This window comes from Procambarus clarkii, chromosome 76 (assembly GCF_040958095.1).
Source record: "Procambarus clarkii isolate CNS0578487 chromosome 76, FALCON_Pclarkii_2.0, whole genome shotgun sequence".
Taxonomy (NCBI): domain Eukaryota; kingdom Metazoa; phylum Arthropoda; class Malacostraca; order Decapoda; family Cambaridae; genus Procambarus; species Procambarus clarkii.
Window position 1 is genome coordinate 22475281 of NC_091225.1, and position 21458 is coordinate 22496738.

Here is a 21458-nt window from a genome sequence, read left to right on the forward strand (position 1 = left end):
AAGATTTAAATGGCCTGCGAATACCTGGGGTTCACATCATCTTCAGGGGCTCTTGTTAAAAAAGAAGTGGGCAACATTCCTGGGTGTGGGGGCCTCAGTACTGAGTGAGCCACCAAGGCTGGTGCACGCAGCATGAGCTCACAGCACTGCTGTTCAGCTTATGACCACAGCATCACCTAATAATGTAAAAAATATATGTAATTGGTATTATTCAGCAATGATAGTACTGTATTACAGAAGACCCTTGACCGTGATAAAAAATGACCAGGATTCTGGTAATACCTGGATTGTTAATTTGCACTGTGCTGTGGGAGGAGCAATATTGAGGGTGGGAGGGTGTAGCGTCGTCTGCTGAATCTGTGTGGCCACCTGTTGCTGTCTGTACTTACTACACGAGCTTAGTGGTTCTCTATGGTTGTATATCCATCCATGTAAATGAACAAATGTGTAAACCATGTAGATACTTGTATATAACGTCTGTATATAGTGTATAAAAGCAAAAACAGTATGGTGGTAGGAGAATGTTGGCGAATCGGGTGAAGTGATGGAGGGAGTGGCGGCCAGTGACTGGCTGGTTGTGTGTCGGCCGTTCCTTGCCACTTTTTGACTTGGCATACCACTTAGGGGTTCATTATGGTGAACACAAATGTAGGTACTTACATATAACGTGTATGTATAGTGTAATAACAGCAAAAAGTGTTGGGAGAAGCCATTTTGGTGAGGGAGATGGCCTCATCTTTCCGACTTGTCGTGCTGTGTAAGGGTGGCCACTATGATCTTTGTGCACTATACCAGCTGTGGGACATATTTCAAAAAATAGTTTACTATAATTATAAATCGATTAAATGAACTGTGTGAACAAGTTACATGAGTGGCCTATATGAGGTTTAATGATTAGTTGGATGTCTCTACTTCCACAAAATTCTGGGGGATAGATTTAATAATGTTAGATCTACCTAATGAATTTGACATATTGGAATAATTTCAGTGGTAAATCTTGTAAGTAAAGGATGGTTTAGGGGGTAGTAAACTAACTGCAATATCATAACTAACGGTTTATCAGCTCGGCTGTTGAGCAGGTAATAAGTGCGTCAGTCTCCCGAAATCAGTCGATTCCTGTCTTAACGTGGTGGCGTATACCTCCATGCTGTGAAGAACATGCAATGCAATTTCTAAAGAATTATAATAATCTCGGCTAATCTCCATAAAAGGGGTTAACCGTTTTACGGAATTAATCTTACTAGGGTTATTTTGATGTTCCTTTGTCCTAATGGCCGGACGATCTAAATTTATTATGGCCATAAATAGCTACTAGATTATCACTTATGCAACCAGACGTGAGGTCCCCAATGTTGGATGAAGCGGGCAGCACCGTCTGGGATTCGCAATTGCACGGATGTTCCAAAATTAACGCGGTCAGGTGGTGAGCTTCCCAGAAGTGTTGCTCTCTGGAAACCATACAGCAAATATCTCGTGCGCCCTCTACCTTCCTCTCGGCACATGATCTCGGCATAAGTCACAATATTCTATCTTGTCCTATTATCTAATAAGACCTTATTGACATTATTTTAAGTCTTGATGCATCTCGGGCATCGACAAAGATTTTCCACGGTTTATATTATTAAACCGAAGTGTCATTAGATAAAAAATGCGTGCGTAAATAATATACAGGTCGCGACTTTTATTCAACCGGAATCTGCTTATTGTAGGCTGTGGAAATTTCTACCTAGAGATAGGTATAATTTGTTTATAATGAATTAAATCAATTTCTAATCTAATCTTTGCAAATTAAGCAAAGGTTAGACTGTGTTAAATTCAATTTGAATAAGGTCTTTTTCTCATAGGAACTGAGGCGGCCGATTCAACAGCGGCCATGCATAGTAGGATTTTGGGGTCACTACGCTATTAGTTAGTAATGTTAGTAGAAATAATTTCCTAGCACGATAATGTTATGCTAGGGGTTAGTATTTGGGGTGTCAGAAAATTGACGCCAGCTGAGATGAACAGTTATGGTGAACAGAACATGTAGATACTTTATATATAATGTCTGTATATAGTGAATAAAAGCAAAAACAGTATGGTGGGAGGAGGATGTTGCAGAATGAGGTGGTTTTTGAGGGAGGGAGGGAGTGAGTGGCGGTGAGTGGCCTTTTTTTTTTTTTTTTTTTTTTTTTTTTTTTTTTTTTTTTTTTCTCATATCCCCCAAACTTCCCCACCCCTATTGCTGCCAAAATATGCCACTTACTATTTTTGTTTATTTTTCCTGTAATAAGGTAATAAGGGAACAAACACAAAGGAACACTTTTGTTTGTAAGATGAAATAATTTTTTTTTCTGGATCGGCAGGCACGAATCTGAAGCCTGCCGATCCAGAAAATGCCTTAATCTGTCAAATATGGTGTCCAGATATTATCACCATCTGTCCGACAGCTGGGTGGACAGCGCTTCGGATTCGTAGTCTTGAGGTTCCAGGTTTGATCCCCGGTGGAGGCGGAGACAAATGGGCAAAATGTTTCTTGCACCCTGGTGCCCCTGTTACCTAACAGTAAATTGGTACCTGAGAGTTGGGCTGCTTCCTGGGGATGGAGGCCTGGTTGAGGACAGGGCTGCGGGGACACTAAAGCCCCGAAATCATCTTCAGATAGATCCGGACAGAATGTCCATAGAAACTGGACTACTGGATATTTATCCAGATCAGCGTATAGGTCCGGACCTAAAAAATCTCAAACCAAGGGATCGACTTGCTGCAGAATATAACATGTGAACCTTTACCACCGAGAAATAAATGAAATGCCTGGCCTAACACTTGTTGTACACCATCACTAGGAAAGGAGGGAATCGGGCAGGGTTCAGGCAAGCAGGTAGGCTGGAGTAGATGTGGGTGTCAGGAGTGGATAAGAGTGGTGGGTGTCAGGGATGGGTGTGGTAACCACACCACCCCACCAGGGTGGGTGGGGGTGGGTGTGGAGGAGTGACCTCTGTACCAGAGGTGACAAGTGTTAAGCCTAGGAGGATATGGCAGTCAGGGAGGAGGGGAGAGTTCTCTCATTACAACCCTCTCTTGGAGGGTCAGAGGTGGTGTAGTTGTTTAATTATATTTTTTTCTTTTTGCCGTGGAGAGCTAGTTACGAATATTAAAAGCCACACCATAATGTTTGAAAAGTAATTGGTTGGTTATTTATGCATTTAAATATTTAAAATAAAATAAAATAGGGTTTAAGGGGGCGTCTGGTTATTATAATGAAAGTTGTTCAATGTCGACCAATATTATTTTTCTAGTTGTATATGAAAAGTGCTTAAATTGTCCCAAGTTTCAGTACTGCAGCGTAAATAGAAAGTTTTTTTTTTTTTTTTACACATTTTCAAGTCCACACTTCAGAACACACGTTTCAGATAAAAATTATTCTGACACTTTTCTGACACATTAGCATATAATAAAGGATTTGGGGATTTAGAATTTCCAAAACCTCTTTAGTTTTCCTAATACAAATGTTCAAAGTTCCCCAAATTTCTTTTGCAAATATGGCATGTTTATTGCTATTATAAAATCAATAAATGAACTTAGAGAAAAATGAAAGCCCCCCAATGTAGAGACATGCCCTCCACATATACTGTGTAAGTTTCATGTAAATTGAATAAAAAAGGAATCGGTTTTGTAAACGTTTGTGTCAATTGAAAAAAAAACAGAAATGAATAAAGTCTAAGGTTCTAAAATCTGTGGCTGGGGTTGACATCAACCAATTTTCTCCAAAATTGGCATCCTTACAGATAGGCTTACGTACAGTCAGGTGTGTAAGTTTGATGCAAATCGCCCCCAAAAAAATGAAAAAAAAAATATTTAAAAAAAAAGAAAAAAAAATCTTTTTTTTTCCTTAAAATTTTTTTCCAATTAAACTAATTATAATATTTGTTTAATATATGCTATTGTGATAGCAAAGAGTTGTAGTTATGATTTCAGTAGACACTTTTGATTGATAATCGATTTTGACCATTTTTGCATAATTTTCACAACTACTACAATATATTTTTTCCCCCTTCCTATTTATGCTACAATGCTGAAACTTGGACCAGATGAAACACTTTTCATATAGAATTTGTCAAAGGTTGATTGAAATCGAATGAGTTTTCATTTTTGCATTTTTGGACCCAGATGCCAACCAGACGCCCCCTTAACATGGCGCATGTTATGGTGTCATTGTACAGCAAGTGAGTTATGTTGTCATCACTTGTGACATGGGTTAGGAGAGTGATGGGTGGATGGAGGGAGAGTCACCCAGCTTCTGCCTGTGTGGGGCCACATGCCTGACTGCCCGCCTGCCCACCACCAAGCCCATGTGCCTGCCATCCATCCAGCCAGCCAGCCCACTTGCCTGTCTGTCTGTCTGTCTCTGCCCACAGGCCTATGAGCCAGGCAGCTAACCACCCACCCAACCCCTCACACTAATTATAATGGAAATTCAAATTGGTTGTGGTACAAACATTTTTGGAAATGTTCTCTTTTGAAATTTCACGGTGAAACAGCCTTTGATCGGGAAGAGCGGCTCATCCAGCCCTGGGTCCTTCCCATACAGTTCAGATTAGCGAGCTAATACAGTACCAGTCATGTCTTGCGATGATTGAGGATAATCATTCTTGCATTAGTCTCTGACCAGGCTGCCAGGTTGGTGGTCGGGTCAACCAGTTATGCCCCTTACATGTAGCAAGAGTGATAATCTTTGGCCCCTGGTGCAATAGGCATGCTGAGGGAGAACGATCAACACCAGGAGGGAGGGTGCCATTATTATACAATGGGGCCTCGACTTACGATGCTAATTCGTTCCCAGAGACGGATCGTAAGTCGAAATATCGGAAGTCGAAACGATTTTTCCCATAAGAAATAAAGGGATTTGAATTAATCCGTTCCCCACCCTCCAAAATATTAACATAAAAATACAGTTTATACTGAATACAATGTTTTTTTCTAACTACAATACAGTACCAAAGTTACTCTTACCTTTATGGAGGGCTCTTGATGGCGTATGGAAGATGATGGGGGAGGAGGAGAGTTGTTACTGTTTGGAAGGGGAGTCCCCTTCCATTATCACATCAGGCAGGGATGTTTTCTGTGGTACTCTCTCTCTCTCAAGTTTTGCCTTAATACCACTAGGACCTGGTTCAGTGCTTGTTTGTCTCACTACAAATGTCAAGAGACATTTGTTTTTCCATTCGTTTTAACATTTGTCTGTATGGGTGCTAAAGTGATGCAACATTAATGTCCTTTTTCTTGGTTAGTATGGTTGATATCGTTGACTGAGATTTGTTGTACTGTTTAGCCAGTTCACCTACCTGCACACCATCTTCATATTTACGAATGATCTCTTGTTTCTGCTCTATGGTCACTCTTACATGGGATCTCATATGTTGAGCCTTACCACAGACTTTCCTGGGACTCGTGGCATATATATATATATAATAATTACTTTAATGTTCAAAATGCAAAAAATCGCCACAAAAGCGGAATTTCTCATAGGCGCGATCGTCTCTAAGCGGGTAGCTGTAGTAAACTGAGGCAGGTTGGACCGCTTGACTGGGAACCATGCGCTCGGCCGACCCGAACGTGTACCAACAAATATCGGATGTAGTCGCATTTTTCTATGAAATTTATATCGTAACTCGAAATTATCGTAAGTAGGGGCAATCGTATGTCGAGGTGCCACTGTATATTGTTATATATTAATAATGGCCGTAGTGGTGTTGTCCTCTCTCGGCATGCCTATTGCACCTTTGCTTTTAAAGTTGCATATTTGCACATCCTGCCATGCCTCCTGATTTCTTATTTAGGTGTGTGCAGATTTGGAATCAGTTCCTCTAGTATTTTCAAAGTACAGATTATTATGCATTTCTGCACTCAAGGGAATACAGATTTGAAGATTTTAATTGGTCCTAATTATTTAATGTATTGAGTGGTATTCTAATGGTAAAGGGTCTTTGCACATTCTCCAGATCAGCAATTACTGCAGCTTTGACTGGGGTTGTTATTGTGCAACAATATTTCATAAAGGTGCTAGTGCTCTATAGGAAGAGTATCGTTGGTATGGCATCTCTTTGAAAGGTTCTCGTTATCCGACCTGTCATTTTTCTTTGTCGTGACAAGTACTCGTGTCCTTTAAAAGTACTGTAAGGTCTACCAATGTGATTACTCCTAGCTCTCTTGCTGTACATTAGTTTTATTCTATTGTGTGATTTTTACCATGTTTTATGTAGTTTCCATTTTCATATTTTCACTTTTCCCTAGTGCAGGACTTTGAACTTAATCCTCATTAAACATCATATTCTTTTCTATGGCCCATTGAAAGACCTTATCTAAATTAGTTTCTCTGCATCCACTATATTGTCTACTCCACTGGTTCTTAAACTGAGAGGGGCCCTTTTGCTATATGTAAGGGGGGGGGGGGCATAAGTTGAGGCATTGTACAGGTTAGGATACCAGAAGGGGGGGGGGGTGCATTAGGGCCCAGAGTATATTATGGCTTTCATTAATTCCGGAAGCTCATCACAAAATTATTTATCTTTCCAGTGTTCTGACATAAATTTTTGTTACATCTTTAATTTTGGTATCAAATTATTTGCAATGTAAAGGCATGCATTTTAAAACTAGTCCCAACATAACACAATAAATAGAATTTTAACAAATATTTTAATTTTGACTAAAAACATGTTTATAATCTTTAAAGTGTTCAGACATAGTTTAATGTTACATCTTTCATTTTGGTATCAAACTGTGCGCACTCTAAAGGCGCTTATTTTGAAACTATCCCGAGGTCGATCGGATAAAAAATGAACTTGTACAAATATTTTTGGAGTGGACGCGAGTCCTGTCCTCGGCTAGGACTCGAGAGAAAAAAAGTGGACGTGATCGGTATCCAAAGCGAGCGATAGTGTTAACAACCGTGCTGCGCAGAGTTTATTGTGAAATTCCCCCAGTGCACATGAAAGTCTTCCCCAAATATTCTTTTTTCTTTGTAAAATGGTTAATTCCCTTCCCTTCCCTGAACATGTCTATGTAAAAATATATACCAAATTCCACCTACTTTGCCTATGGGGTCGTGGACAGGGTGCACTGTGACGTCATCAGGGCCTGGTCGCCCGTGCGTGAATCGCCCAGACATGGTCGTGCGGGCCATTCAAGCACCGGGTGTTGCCACAAATATATTTTCAATTTTGTTATGTATTTCCAATGCTTTTTTATTATTATTATTATTGTATATGATGCATATGTGTCCTTTACAATATGAACATTCTACTGTATAAATAATGTTCTATGGAACTGTGATACATGTCAGTAATGTGTGCACAATAAATGTTTATTGTTGCAATATTACCTGTTAAAAATTCACTAAAATTATAATATGTACAGTTGCACACACTATTTACACAGTAACACACTGTATTACACACTTGGTACTTCGGAAGTGAGTAATAATCAACGAAGTAGCCCATGGTACACAGCAAGACTTTGCTCTCAGTGCACCAGGTACAGATAAATTTTCGCTCTTTCTTCATTCTGTGTTTGTGTGCTTGCAAATAACGCACTCACGTACACCCTTGGCTTTAGTACTTGTAGGTTGTATGTAGCCAAGCTTGTAAAGCATAAGGTAGTATTGAAAAGATTATAGGAAAAGATCAATTTTTAAGGTAGTCTTGAAAAGATCGCTTTGTATGGTCCCAAACAGAGATTCAGCTTGCCTCAAAGAGTGTCCGTCAATTAGGAAGAGATTCAGGTATTCTTGAAAATATCTATGGAGAACACCACCATGGAAGCTGCTAACACTGTTCATCTATGCTACTTGTATCAGATGCATCATCACTGAATGCAGAAAACAATTCATCAATGTATCGCCTAAATAAATTGGAGATAGCATAGGATTGTAAGGGTGACGCTCAGAGCTACAACTGGATACGCTCACTGTATCGTCCTCATAGGTGCTGTATCACTTGCATCCGACCTTTGTGTTAGGTCCTTATTGTGACTAGCTTCACCAATATTATGTATGACCCTTGTGTTCTTCAAATAATAAAGTTTGAATTTCACTGACAGAGGTTCTTTCAACACAGCATCAGACAGGTGTTTGGGAGCCAGAGGCACGTGTGCCACCCATGGTTCCTCATTTAGTACTAACCCAGCCAGCAGCCCTAGGGCATTCTGGGAATTTTTTCAAGATGGCTGCCTCTCACTGGAGGTCCTAAGAGTCCATTTCGTACACAACTAACCTCTCACATTTAGAATTAGTACCGAAAAATCAGTTTTTTTTTTTTTTTTTTTTTTGGCGCAGTTACGTGGCTAATAAGTACGCTGCAAAGGGGCAAAATGGGTAATGAGAGCAGAGTTTGGAAACCACTGCTCTACTCTATAGTTTGTCCTTGTCTATGTCCTATCTGAGAAAGTACTGGAGCAAGCACAGTATCCCGGGGATTGAGCTTTTCACTGCGAATGATCTGGATTTTACTTTTTATTTTATTTTACTGGATTTTACACTGAGTTTATTAGGAAACTGAAAATCTTTCTTCCTGTTCTAGCAATTCTTTGAGTGCACTGTGTGAAATAACACCATGGTCAAGTTTGTCAAAAGCTCTTGCAAAATCTGTGTGTATACATTGTCAGCATGTTTGCTCTTCCATGACAGCTAAAGTGATAGTCACAGTGGTCCAGCAATTGAGAGGAGATGAAGAAAATACCAAAACTGCAGCACAGTAGTCTCGCTGATGAACAATAATAGGAATCCATGCTTCGTTTACCCATAGACATCGGCCTGTAGTAAAATGATCAGCCACTTAAGATTTGCCAACACTTGCCTGCCAGATACCTATGCATTCCACTCCTGCCAAATTCATATACCCACCAGTCCTGCTTGCCATATGCCTCTGGTCCCCCTAACTGTTGCATGCAGTCTGATGTAGACATTTCTATCTGGTTGATGGTTAGCTGTATGAGCTAGTTCAAAATGTCCCTCTTAACCACTTGACTGCGCCAGCCGAGTATTCTCGTTCGGCAGGAAACTGTGCCAACTGCGAACACTTAGATTTTTTCGTACTCATTCTAAATGTGAGAGGTTGGTTGTGTATGAAATGGACTCTTAGGACCTCCAGTGAGAGGCAGCCATCTTGAAAAAATTCCCAGAATGCCCTAGGGCTGCTGGCTGGGTTAGTACTGAATGAGCAACCATGGGTGGCGCACGCGCGCCTGGCTCCCAAACACCTATCGGACGCAGTGTTGAAAGATAACACTGTCGGGGAAATTCAAATCTTATTATTTGAAGGACATAAGGGTCATAATATTGGTGAAGCTAGGCGCAATAAGGATCTTACACAAAGGTCAGATGCAAGTGATACAGCGAGCATATCCAGTTGTAGCTCTGAGCGTCACCCCTTGCAATCCTATGCTATCTCCAATTTATTTAGATGATACATAGATGAATCATTTTGTGTTTAGTGATGATGCATCTGATAAAAGTAGCATAGATAAAGTGTTAGCAGCTTCCATGGTGGCATTTTCCATAGATATTTTCAAGAATACCCGAATCTCTTCCTGTGTGGGACCATACAAAGCGATCTTTTCAAGACAACCTTACAAATTGATCTTTTCCTATGATCTTTTCAATACTACCTAATGCTTTGAAAGCTTGGCTACATACAACCTACAGTACAAGTACTAAAGAAAAGGGTGTACGTGAGTGCGTTATTTGCAAGCACACAGAATGAAAAAACAGGAAGTGAAAATTTATCTGTACCTGGTGCAACGAGAGCGAAATCGCTCTGTGTACCATGGACTACTTCGTTGATTATTACTCACTTTTGAAGTACTGAGTTTGTAATACAGTGTTACTGTGTAAATAGTGAGAAACTGTACATATTGTAATTTTAGTAAATTTTTAACAAGTAATATTGTGACAATAAATATGCATCATGTACGTTAAAAAAAAAAACGCATCGGAAATACATAAAACAAATAATTGAAAATATATTTGTGACAACACCCGGTGCTTGAATGGCTCGCGCGACAGTGTCTGGGCGATTCACGCACGGGCGACCAGCCCCTGATGGTCACAGCGCACCTTGTCCACATCTCCACAGCCAAAGTAAGTGGAATTTGGTACTTATTTTTACATAGACATGTTCAGGGAAGGGAATTTATCATTTTACGAAGAAAAAAGAATTTATTGGGAACACTTTATTTCATGCGCACGGGGAATTTTACAATAAACGGCGCAGCACGGTGGTTAAATGCCAAGAGGTTAACTGATTATGCTGATGTTCAGGGGGAAGGGGAGAAAAAGGCTTGGTCTTAATTCGTTTCGTAGAAATCTCGGTACTTGATATTTCCTCTGAAATGAAGGGGTATATTTTGGGACGTTCTGCCATGCCTCATGGTATCTTTAAGAAATTATTTACTTGTATGGATTTTGATCCGTACCTATAATATTTTCTGGATGTAGAATATAAGCCTCTTGTTCCTGCACTCTTGGGAGTGAAACCTTTTAAAAATTTAGGTGTCCTATAAATTTTATACACTTTACCGCTTTACTGAATACTTTAAACAAAATACCGTAATATTGCATTACAGGTATTGCTAATAATACTGTTGTAGCGAGTAGATTATCGCAATAATATACTTGCTTCAAATGCATTAGCCTAACGAGAGAAGCAAAATTCTTCTTGGTACTAATTATGTCAGATATGTAGAGCAGTGTAGTGTTTAAAATGGCGGGGTTACTGGCCATTAACAGTCCTCGCCGAAGTAGTTTCCCGACCAGGAACAAGGAGTCCTACAGTTGCGGGCTTGGTGTCCAGATCTCTGGTGGTAAGAACAAGGCTCTTCTCGGTGTTCTCACTGTCACCTAGATCCTGATACTGGATTAGTGTGGTACGTCCTCCCTGGGTGGAAGAAACGCCGGTTCTGGAGAACGTAGAGTTATTGGGTGTCTGTAGTCTGCTGTGTATTACTGAGGTGGGACAGTGTAGCGTTATGAAACGTCGTATGAAGCCGGTCTGCCAGTGTAGCCAGCTGTGCTAATGGGGTGTCGTCAGCCAAACTGAATAGGGCCGGTTGAATGTGTTTTGGACAGAGTTGTATCCAGAGTGATCTCACAATCTTGCTGGGGGCCGGGCCAGTTGCAGTATGCATTACATACTGAATATGCCGCAGAAGCTGGGCTGGTGTTTTTGTCTGATAATCTTTTGTCGGTGAGGAGTTGATCCCTTTGTTGAATGCGGCGTTTCATCGCTGCCTGTAGAAGAGCAGCCTTCAATGCGGTGTACGTCCTGGTGTCTGGTGATGGTGCAGTGATGACAGCAGAGGCAGTGTGCATAGTCTCCGAGGGAAGTGTTGGCAGGGTACAGGCATATCGGGCTCTCTGTTGTAATTTTGTGGTGATCGAAAATAGCCTCCATTTGCACGAACCAAAATTCTGGTTCATCTGCGTTGTATGCTGGAAACCTGGTAGATAAATCCACGACGAAGATCTTGTTTGCGACTAGGTGTCCTTTTCACTCCGGGGTCACCAATGTAACAGTTCTATTGTTACATAAAGTATGGTGACAATAAACACAAACACTAAGAATATATATATTTGGTCGAGTATACAGGTCACACCTTGGCGTGTGAGTAGAGTGCACCGAGAGTAGGTACAGTATCTTGCAAGTGTCTGTTCTAGACCACACTTGAAAGTAGACTGGTTATTACTCTCTACTCTGCTGCTTATATGCTCGGGCAACACCTCCAAAGGTTGGTGGGAAAGGTTTGCATTCCATAATTAGTACCAAGAGGAGTTTTGCTTCTCTCGTTAGGCTAATGCGTTTGGAGCGAGTATATTATTGGGATAATCTACTCGCTACACTGTAGTGATGATACTTGACAAGATGCAGGTGTCCCAACATGATCTTGGGAGTGATGATGTGGCGAGAGTGGTCTTCTTATTTGAGGCAGTGTTAGTAGACTCGGCTTGGTATTGGCCAGTGTCTGTCACTTGTGAGAATGCAATTTTGTCTGTTACATGCAGCACAAAGGCAGGTGATGCAATGTTATTGGTTGATGGAGATTATGTTGGCTCTTTTTGAGGCAAATTCCATTGTAATTGAAGGTCATCTGGGTTCAGTCGGTAGTGATTTGAACCAGTTGCATTTTTTGTTGTGCAAAAAAAAGGCTAGGCTCTGCCTTTGGTGTTTTTAATTCCTGATAAGACTTTATTCCTGTGTTTTGCGGTGATATTGAGGACTTGTTTGCCAAAAATGTTACTGCAAATACACGCTCCAACCCCTCTAGATGCAAGATTTCATAATGTTTTTTATTGATGTATACAGTACCTGGCTTGTGGGAACTAGAGATGTCGTGTGATTGCCAAATTTGTTACATATAGAATTAAATACCATTTAAACATTAGGATGCCCTCATTGTTCTTTGTCAATAAATTGTGTAGTTAAATTATTTGCTGCATAGACTTGGTGAAAAAGTGAATTTAAATTGTGTGAATTTAAGGTCTTGTTTGGAAAGTTGCTTCTATTTTGCCAAAAATATATTTAGGCTTGGTAATTAATCTATAATGATAAAAAAAAAACTATAATGTATTAAATTTTTATTTGCAGTAGACCACAAAGGACTGGGAGCCAGGGTGGCCAAAGTCGCCGCAGTAATCAACAGCAGACACAGCAACAAATGGCTGAACAGATACAGCAGCAGAACCAGCAGCAGCCTCAACAAAACCAACAGCAACAGTATCATAATAACCAGTACTATCAATACCAACAGCAATACAAAGGAAGAGGTGGCATGAACCGTGGCCGTGGCAGTAGAAGGCCCTCGGGCCAGCGTGGCAGAGGGCAGATATTTAATCAAGGAAACCGTCAGAGACAGTTCCAGGATCGTCAGTTGTTCGAGACGGAATTTGACTTTGAGCAGGCAAATGAGGAATTTGAGGAAGTTAGAAATCAACTGGCAAAAACCAAGATTACAGAGAATGGGGATAAGAAGGAAGATTCTGGACATGAAACTGCTGGAACAGATGATGACGTTCAGTCGACGTGTTATGACAAGACCAAGTCATTCTTCGACAGTATTTCCTGCGAATCCATTGAACGCAGTCAAGGGTAAGAACTGTTGTCACATGTTTTATTTAGCTATGATAGATAAATGTTATTAATAAATATTACTGGCAATAAATATTAATAGTAAACGTTAATACAGATTGTAGTGTGAACATGCTTGAATGAACTAAGAGGTGAGGTAGATTCATGCATAAGGGACTGCTTGATTCATAAAAGTCCATTGCTTCACCTTGCCCCACCTCCCTTGTTAAAAAGGCAATTTGAGAGGACCTATAACCACTGAAATGCTTATACAGGATTGTTACTTGCTAGTATGGTAGTGTAGTGAGATATCTTGATAAAAACACTGAAGAATATTAGGGACGTAAAAATTATTCAACCAACTAGTTGGTTGAATAATGTTGTTGTCCAGCTAAATTAAGTTAAATTTACATGAATTTCTTGTGCATTGTTAATCCACAAGGGTTCCTGAGGCTTCCACTGATGCCAAACCTGGGTGTTGCACAATCCCCCCCCCCCTTTCACTTTATGGAGGGGGCTGAACAGTGGCTTCCTGTTGCTACTTGCACTGATACAGCGCCACACACGTCATATTACGAGTGTGATTTCGACCGCTGTCTTAAAAGTGTACATTGTAGCGCATTCAGTTGGAGAAATCCTTAGTCCTTGGTTGCCAGAGTGCACATATACTAGTGTTTGTTGCCTAAAATAATTGTCTGGACTAAAATCTGGGATGTTGAACATGTTTGAGTCCACATCGCCAGCTGCCTAACAGTATCATGATGACTATCGTATGTCCAGTATCTGGTTAATCAGGATGAATCAAGCATGCATGTTACGGAAGCCAAGAGTCTAGGACTTTGCCATTTTGGATAATGTAAACTTACTTTTTCAGCATAGGGTCACAGCATAAGGGTGGGGGGATAAAGGGACACTGATTATAACCACCTGTGCTAACAAAGTAAGGATCTGAAGAGCAAAGTTCAGAGTACATGAAAGCAGTAAGCATTGCTCCTTCCCCCCCCCCCTCCCCTTCCCTGGGCACCACAAAACCAAACTAGGCCCTGAATCATGAATGAATTGGGATGTGCAAGTACATGCAATAAGATAAAAGTATCATGTCCTGGATATCTAGGATCAAGAAGCCCACCTGGAAAACCATGCCGATCTGGGCTAAGTTGATCATGTGAAAGGTTACCTTAAGATGGTTTCGGGGCTTAAGTGTCCCTGCGGCCCATGCCTCCTTGTTGCTGGACTGGCCAACCAAGCTGTTGGATGCAGCGGCTCGCAGCCTGATGTATGATTCGCAGCCTGGTTGATCGGGTATCCTTTGGAGGATACCCGATCCTTTGGATCAGCATGTAAAGTATTCTCTCCTGAACACTGTGAGGGGGTCAGGCAGTTATGCCCCCCTTGTGTGTAGTGGAAGCATGTTGAATAGTCTTGGGCCTCTGATGTTGATAGTTCTCTCCCTGATTACCTATTGCACCTCTGCTCTTCAATGGGGGCATGCTGCACAGCCTGCCATGCCTTCTGGTCTCATATGTTATATCTGTGCACAGGTTTGGGACCAGCTCCTCTACTATTTTCCACATGTGAATTATGTATCTCTCCCACCTGCATTAAAGAGAATACAAATTTAGGCATTTTAGTCGGTCCCAATAGAGTTTAGGTGTTTTACTGAGTGGATTCTAGCAGTAAAGGATCTCTGCGTGCTCTCCAGATCAGCAATTTCTCCAGCTTTGAAAGGGGCTGTCTTTGTGCAACAGTATTCCACTCTAAAGAGCACTAGCCTCTTTAAAAGTATCATCATTGGTATAGGATCTCTAGTGTGAAAGGTTCGTGTTATCCAACCTGTCATTTTTCTTACAGTTGTGACTGCTACTTTGTGTTCTTTAAAGGTAAGGTCTTCAGACACGAGTGCTGTACACTCAAATACTTAACATTGCCTTTTTGTTCTGTTATGGTTGACTGTTTTGTATGTGGTTTCCATTTTTATGTTGAATTTTTTCCCATAGCGCATGAGCTAGAACTTATCTTCGTTAAACACTTTATTTTCTGTAGCCCATAGAAAGACCCCATTTACACCTGATTTGGAGGTTTGCCATGTCTTCTGTTGTTCACTCTCCTAAAAATCCTAGTCATCTGCAATGGATGATTCAGTACTATAGATTGTGTCCTTGTCTCTGTCCAAGATGAGGATGAGGAAAAAGTACTGGAGGAAGCACAATACCCTGGGGGACTGAGCTTTTCACGGTTGATGGATCGGATTTTATTTTGTTGATTATTACATATTGGGTTCTGTTAGTCAAGAAATTGTAGATCCATCTGCCTGTTTTTCCGATAATTCCTTTTTAACACGTTTTGTATGCAATAATGCCATGGGCACATTTGTTGAAGGCTTTTGCGAAAGGATGCAGCCGGTGGCTGAGCAGACAGAACACTGGACGAGTGGTCCTGGGTTCGATCCCGGGCGCATAGGTACCTGGAAGTTAGTCAGCTGTCAAGGGCTGCTTCCTGGGGGTGGAGGCCTGGTTGAGGACCGGGCCGCGGGGACACTAAGCCCCGAAACCATCTCGAGATAACCTCAAGCTAATGCATGTTGGCTTATGTGCACGTAAGTGTTCCAGAGATCATGGGATGAACTAGTGTCAATTCACTTGTGACCAGCATTGTTACAGCAGCCCCAATTGTGTCGGTGTCAACAAGATTGTCGACACACGTTGCCGTGTGAGCAGTCGGAGATGGTGTCTAACTCGATATTAGCTTTGAATAATGCCAGTTGAAGTTGCTTCCAGGAAAGTTCTTTGTATAAACATGTACTTTTGTACATAGTGTCTGTTGATCCCCCTCTGAACATTGCCACACTAAGCTCATTGAAATACTATCACAAGTGACCAGCTCCAAAGATCTGTACTATTTATATTTAGGCCCTACTAAAATAAATTTTGCTGTTGACCCTGGAAAGGACTTCTGCATTGCATTCCTTAACTTTGAGGGCCTTGCATGATCAATATTATTAAAGATGCAGGTATGGTTGTCTGATAAAGATTTCCCCACAGTTGGCTCCTTGTTTGATAAAGGATCTTGGATACTTGCTTATGTCTTTATCCATGGCTGCATTGCTGAAGCAATATACCATTGCAAAGTGGTGACATTACACTTGATTACAACCAAAGCGAAATAAAATACAGCCGGCTTTTGATTTTCCAGTTTCTTCCTCTGGCTTTTCAAGGTTCAGTTCCATGGTGCCTTCCTCGTTGTTCACTCGGTGTGTTAACGCCTAGGCCTTGGTTGGGGCTTTGTGACCAGTGCTCACCAGGCCTCCCAGGGTCAGTGGAAGTGACCCCTCCTTCAGGTACAGTACAGTTTATTTGCAGTGTTGGGCTAGTCTCCTGCCAGGCTCTCTTCTCTGGCTCCATTCCAACCACTTCCTGGTGGTTCAGTGTCGGTCAGTGGTTGTCTTCGGTCCTTTCCTCTTTGGAGTCGAACTCTGTGAGTAGCTCGTCTTCTGGATTTTGGGGGCTTGATTTTGTCGTGGAATGAATCGACAGTGCTTCCTTCTGTAGGCTTTGGAAGATGTTCGGTTACCCCAAGGTGGGTCTGTGTTGGCTTGGAGCAGGTGGCTTCCATCATACACGTGTCTATTCACTGAATGCAAGCCTCTTGGCTTGACTGTTCAAAGTGGAGAATTCTCTACTTTTTGCCTCCCCAGTTCAGTGATTTCGGGTTTTATCTAGACTGGGAACTTAAAATTTTAATTGTTGGGGACAGGGCCACACAACAGTTGTGGAACTCGAACATATTTACCGCTAGGTGAACAAAGGTACAAGAAATGTCCAACTGTATGTCCTGCTCAGAGATCGAACCTGGGATCCCCAACTGTGGGCTGAACATAGGCAGGGTAATTCTTTTGGCTCCTTTGCCACATTTGTTTCTAGCTTTTCTATCAGTGTTGCCAGAAATGCCTGAAAGCCAGGCATTTTTTCCACGGCTCCACTTTCAGCAAATTAGTCTGGAGGTGTTCGTCACTGTCGACTTTTACCCAGTTGTTCATTCTTCCATCCTTGTCCGTTGGCAGGGTTGTTGGTCTTGTTACTGGTAACAAATGCATACCCTTAAGAGTAGTGTGTCCCTGTGGCCTTCCTCCTACCACCGTAACTGGCGATGGGAAATGGCTCTGGCAAGGTTGCGTATTGGCCATACGTGCTCAACTCGGACACTTCATGGAACGCCGCCCTGCTTCTTATTGTCCTAACTGCATTGTCCCTCTTTCAGTTGTGCATATCCTTGTTGAATGTCCTGACTTCCAGGACAAGCGTGTGTCTTGCTTTCCGACCATCCCCCGTGGTCACTTGTCCCTCTATCCAATTCTTGGTGAATCGGATACTTTTGATATCGTTCGCCTTATGCGTTTCTGTTCTCATGTTGGCATCCTCGGTGATATTTAGCGCCCTCTGATTATTCTGCACATTTGTTGGTGCTACATAGCCTTCCCAGCTTGATGCTTTCTTTGATAATTACTTGTTCATTGCTGGTTTGAGTCTCTTCTCCAGATGTGAAGATTAGAGCTTGATGCTGGTATGCCACCATTTGTATGGTGCACATTTGGCAAAGCTCTTGGTCTCCCATCGGTCTTTCATGGTGATTGCAGTACAGTATAAGGTTTCCAGCAACCCCACACAGGCCTAATTATAATTAGTCTCTCATCTTGCATCAAAACTGGTCCTAGTCTACCTGCCCAGGAAGTGTAATTGTCATTGGCTACAATGAACTGCATTAATAAAAGGGGTACAAAACACATCAGTGACAGGGTCTTTGCTAGAGCTTTTAAGAGTGAATGGTGGGAATTGGCCCCCTTAAATTAGCACAGAACTCCAGGCTTGACATTCTAAGAAAATGATACCCAAATCTTTAAGGGCATAAGAGATTGTAAATTGCTGTACTATACTTTCAGTGAGAATTATTCTTATGGGTTTTTGTTTTCCTCGTATTTCATCTCGTACTGCATAACTTTCTTCGGAATAGTCGAAACGGTGACAAACCAATTTTGATATCTTGTGTGGTTATCCTAAAACTGAGTTGGTGGTCAAGCTGTAAATGTATGATTACCAATTTTTTTTTTTTTTTTTCTCCAATGTTTTGTACTATTAAATATTATTTATTCCTAGTAAAAAGCCTTTAACAAAATTATGGTTTCAGGAATAGCCAACGTCCAGATTGGAGGCATGAGCGCAAGATAAATGTGGAAACGTTTGGTGTGAGCTCTGCAAGGAGAGGTTACTACCCTCGTGGTAGAGGTGGTTACTACCGTGGTGGCTACTATCGGAGCTATAATTATAACCAAGGATATTATAGGTATGGACAATGATAATTTTTGCATGAAAATTACTGTAGCTACATACAATGACTATGACAACCCACTTGTGTATAGAAAGGTCTGTATGAATATAAAATGGGAGTCTGTGTTAAATTATGAAGTTGATACACAATATAGCAAGATTGATGTTTACCAGCGATAGTGTAACTCCCTTTCTTTCCATGTATGGTGTTGGGAAAATTGCATACAGCAGCAGTAAATGGTGGCCTTAACTTTCTCAACCAGCATGATCATAATCCATCACAGGTGGCTTCATTACATCCTTAACATCTATAAACTTGACATATATAATTACTTTGAACATTGCCTTGAATGGCATTATAATACCGACATCTTCAATTTCTTTAACAAATAAAAAAATTGAATTATTTATATTTTCGACAGGACTGGCAATGGGGCTTATCGTGGTGGCAGAGGTGGCGGTCGAGGTGGGATTGTAAACGTGAATGGCATGTCACAAAGAGGTGGAACTGGGAACTCTTATGCATCTACGGTCGTCAGGAACTCTACGCCGACTAAGTAGTAATGGAAATTAAAAAGTACTGCATCTTCCTAGTATCAGGATAAAGGTTGAGGGAAAAAAAAAAAGATGGCAACAAAATATTCTAGGGTGAATGTACCTAGGTAAGGAGATTTTTAAAGCTTTAATCAATGCAAATTGACATTAACCTTAATTTGGTGTTTGATGCTATGGATGAAAATGTTTAAAAAATGTGAAAGGTGCATCAGTAAAGTGCAAGTAGATTTGAAAGTTCTAACAAGTTAGAAAGTATTAAATTGAGTATTTTGGTTAAACAAATAATTAGCCTTCTGGAAAATGATTTTTGGAAGCATAATGAATGCTTCGGTGATTATCTGTTGGCAGATAGCATGATACCTGAAATATACATGGTCCATATTTTGTAGAAGACTTGACCTGTTCAGTTTATGGCAAGATGTGACTGGATAGAAGTGCTCTGGAATGCTGATATTTATGGAATAAATTGGTGTGCTGTTGGGAAAGAGGAATGGTAGACAGGCAACTGGAGTGATTAAGATAAGCAAGTGACTGATGGATTTATTGAACAGGTTTTCTTTTCATGGTGATACTGGGTGTTGGTTGCAAGCCAGCAATGTTATCTTAAGTCTTCTGTAGGTGCAAAGGACTTTGTTTATCCAGTGGCTGACTGATTGGAAGCCATTGTTATGCTATGACATTAATATGCCGTTCCTTTTTGTGGGGCAAATGGAACAAAATCAGTATAAAAAATGTACAAATAGGGCCCTCCTAATAAGTGATAGACTGAATTAGATAAAAGTGGAGCCTGCTAGTGGTGAGATGTATCTAGGCTTGGGACCACAAGCAAGAGATAGAGGAAGAGTAAATGTTTAAGTTAAACTAATATGGTAAGCAACCCAACAGGGCTCCTCCTGCAAATTTAATAACTGCTATAATTTCATTTTGATACATTTTAATGCGATGAAACTTCAGAAAATCATATTTTTTATTAGTTTTTTGACCCAAGAATTTCCTGTAGTAAATTATTAATACAGGTTACCTGCCACTTTAAGGATTTGACCTGATTTATTATGTGATAGTGGAGAAATTGGTTATAGTTCAATCAGAGATTGTAGGAAGACCAGCTCCAGTGTGTGTGTGTGTGTGGAGCATAAAGATTGGGTGGATAAGTTGTCAGGGCTTATCCTCCACAACACTGCCCCTGCAGGTGATTATAATTGGCAGCATTAGAGAGCATTGGTTAAGTGATGCAGGGGCAGCAGATGGACACCACTAACGTCCACGAGGTAATGTGGAGGTCATCGTCCACATAAATGTGCTTTTTGAACATCTATTTTTACAATAAACATTAAAGCACAGGTGTTGTTTTTTATTTTCTCAAGTTCATCTGACATCTTAATGGCATGAGTGTAAGGAAGTTTAAGTCAAGGGGTAACTGTTAAAAAAAGTAGACTGGTTTGAACAAAGATTGAGGTTTATGGTTAATACCCAAGTTTCAAGTGTGTTATGCCTGAATTCATAAATTTGAAATGCTGTAAATAAATTTATTGTCATACTTACAGCATTGGAGTAAATTGTAAATGAACTATCTCCCCTGTCTACAAATATGAAATTCTTAGATTTCACGGCCATGGTGTGGCGATGGGGTATGTGCATGCTGGTTCATACCTGTAGAGGTGTACAAGGTAAAGATATCTTCTACTCTCTCGAGCCTGCTTTGGCAGTGGATAGCACAAAAGATTCAAAGATACATTTGCATATAATTAGAATTATCCAATTTATTGCCATCTCTTCCAGAACCTTCACCTTGGGAAGGTAAAGGTTCTGGAAAAACTGGGAGTTGAACCCAGTTTTTATATTTTGCCCAAGGGTATTGGGGCCCTCCCCCCCCCTCTTGGGACAGGTTGTGTAACCTGCTTTGAATGCCACCATTGACATTCGTATGTTGCAACAGGGATCTGTGATTGCTACAGCAACTTAAACATTTGTTCACCCCTTTGTGTTAAGATCACTTTCGGTAGTAGTGCCCTCTTGCCCTCGGTAATCCTTGCTATTGCCAAGTGTGTGGTGTAGGAATAAATTCCCTTTGTGCTACTGCAGTAAGTGCTGGAAATATTGATGTAGAGCTTACTTACCATGGTGCCCCCTCTGTGTTGTCACCTTGTCAGGGTGAGGGAGCTCGCATACACCTCCCTGGGACCGATGAGGGTTGCCTTTGCCCACGTTCATGCCCCTCTTTGGGAGTTGTATGTGTGAAAGGGCACAAATGTAGGTGCCTTGAGTCAACAGACCTGCAGGAGGGGCTACCTTAAGTGGATGGTTGGGTGTCCAGGCTGGGAAGACTGGGGTCTTTCCACCAGTGGGAGAATGGACAAGGCTGTAAAACTCCCTCTGTTTAAAAATAAAAAAAAGGGGGGGGGGGCACTGCTGAGGACAATGCAGCCCTTCCTGCACTGACCAGTGCTTGGCCTCCCTGGTAGGTGGTATCCCATGATATCTCCAG

At 41.2% G+C, this 21458-nt stretch overlaps 1 protein-coding gene across 3 annotated transcripts in view; it reads left to right on the forward strand.

Annotated features, from left to right (window-relative positions):
- tral (trailer hitch) overlaps nt 1–20313 on the forward strand; it is a 57000-nt gene extending 36687 nt beyond the window's left edge. For 2 of the 3 annotated variants that reach the window (XM_045763950.2, XM_045763954.2), the window contains exons 5-7: nt 12618–13118; nt 18279–18434; nt 18841–20313. In XM_045763950.2, coding sequence (XP_045619906.1) covers nt 12618–13118; nt 18279–18434; nt 18841–18979 — 796 coding nt within the window. In that variant the 3' untranslated portion in view covers nt 18980–20313. Of the gene's footprint in view, nt 1–12617; nt 13119–18278; nt 18435–18649; nt 18698–18840 lie in introns of those variants that run through there. The other variant, XM_069313743.1, reaches the window with a different exon arrangement.
- Nucleotides 20314–21458: the final 1145 nt, after the last annotated feature.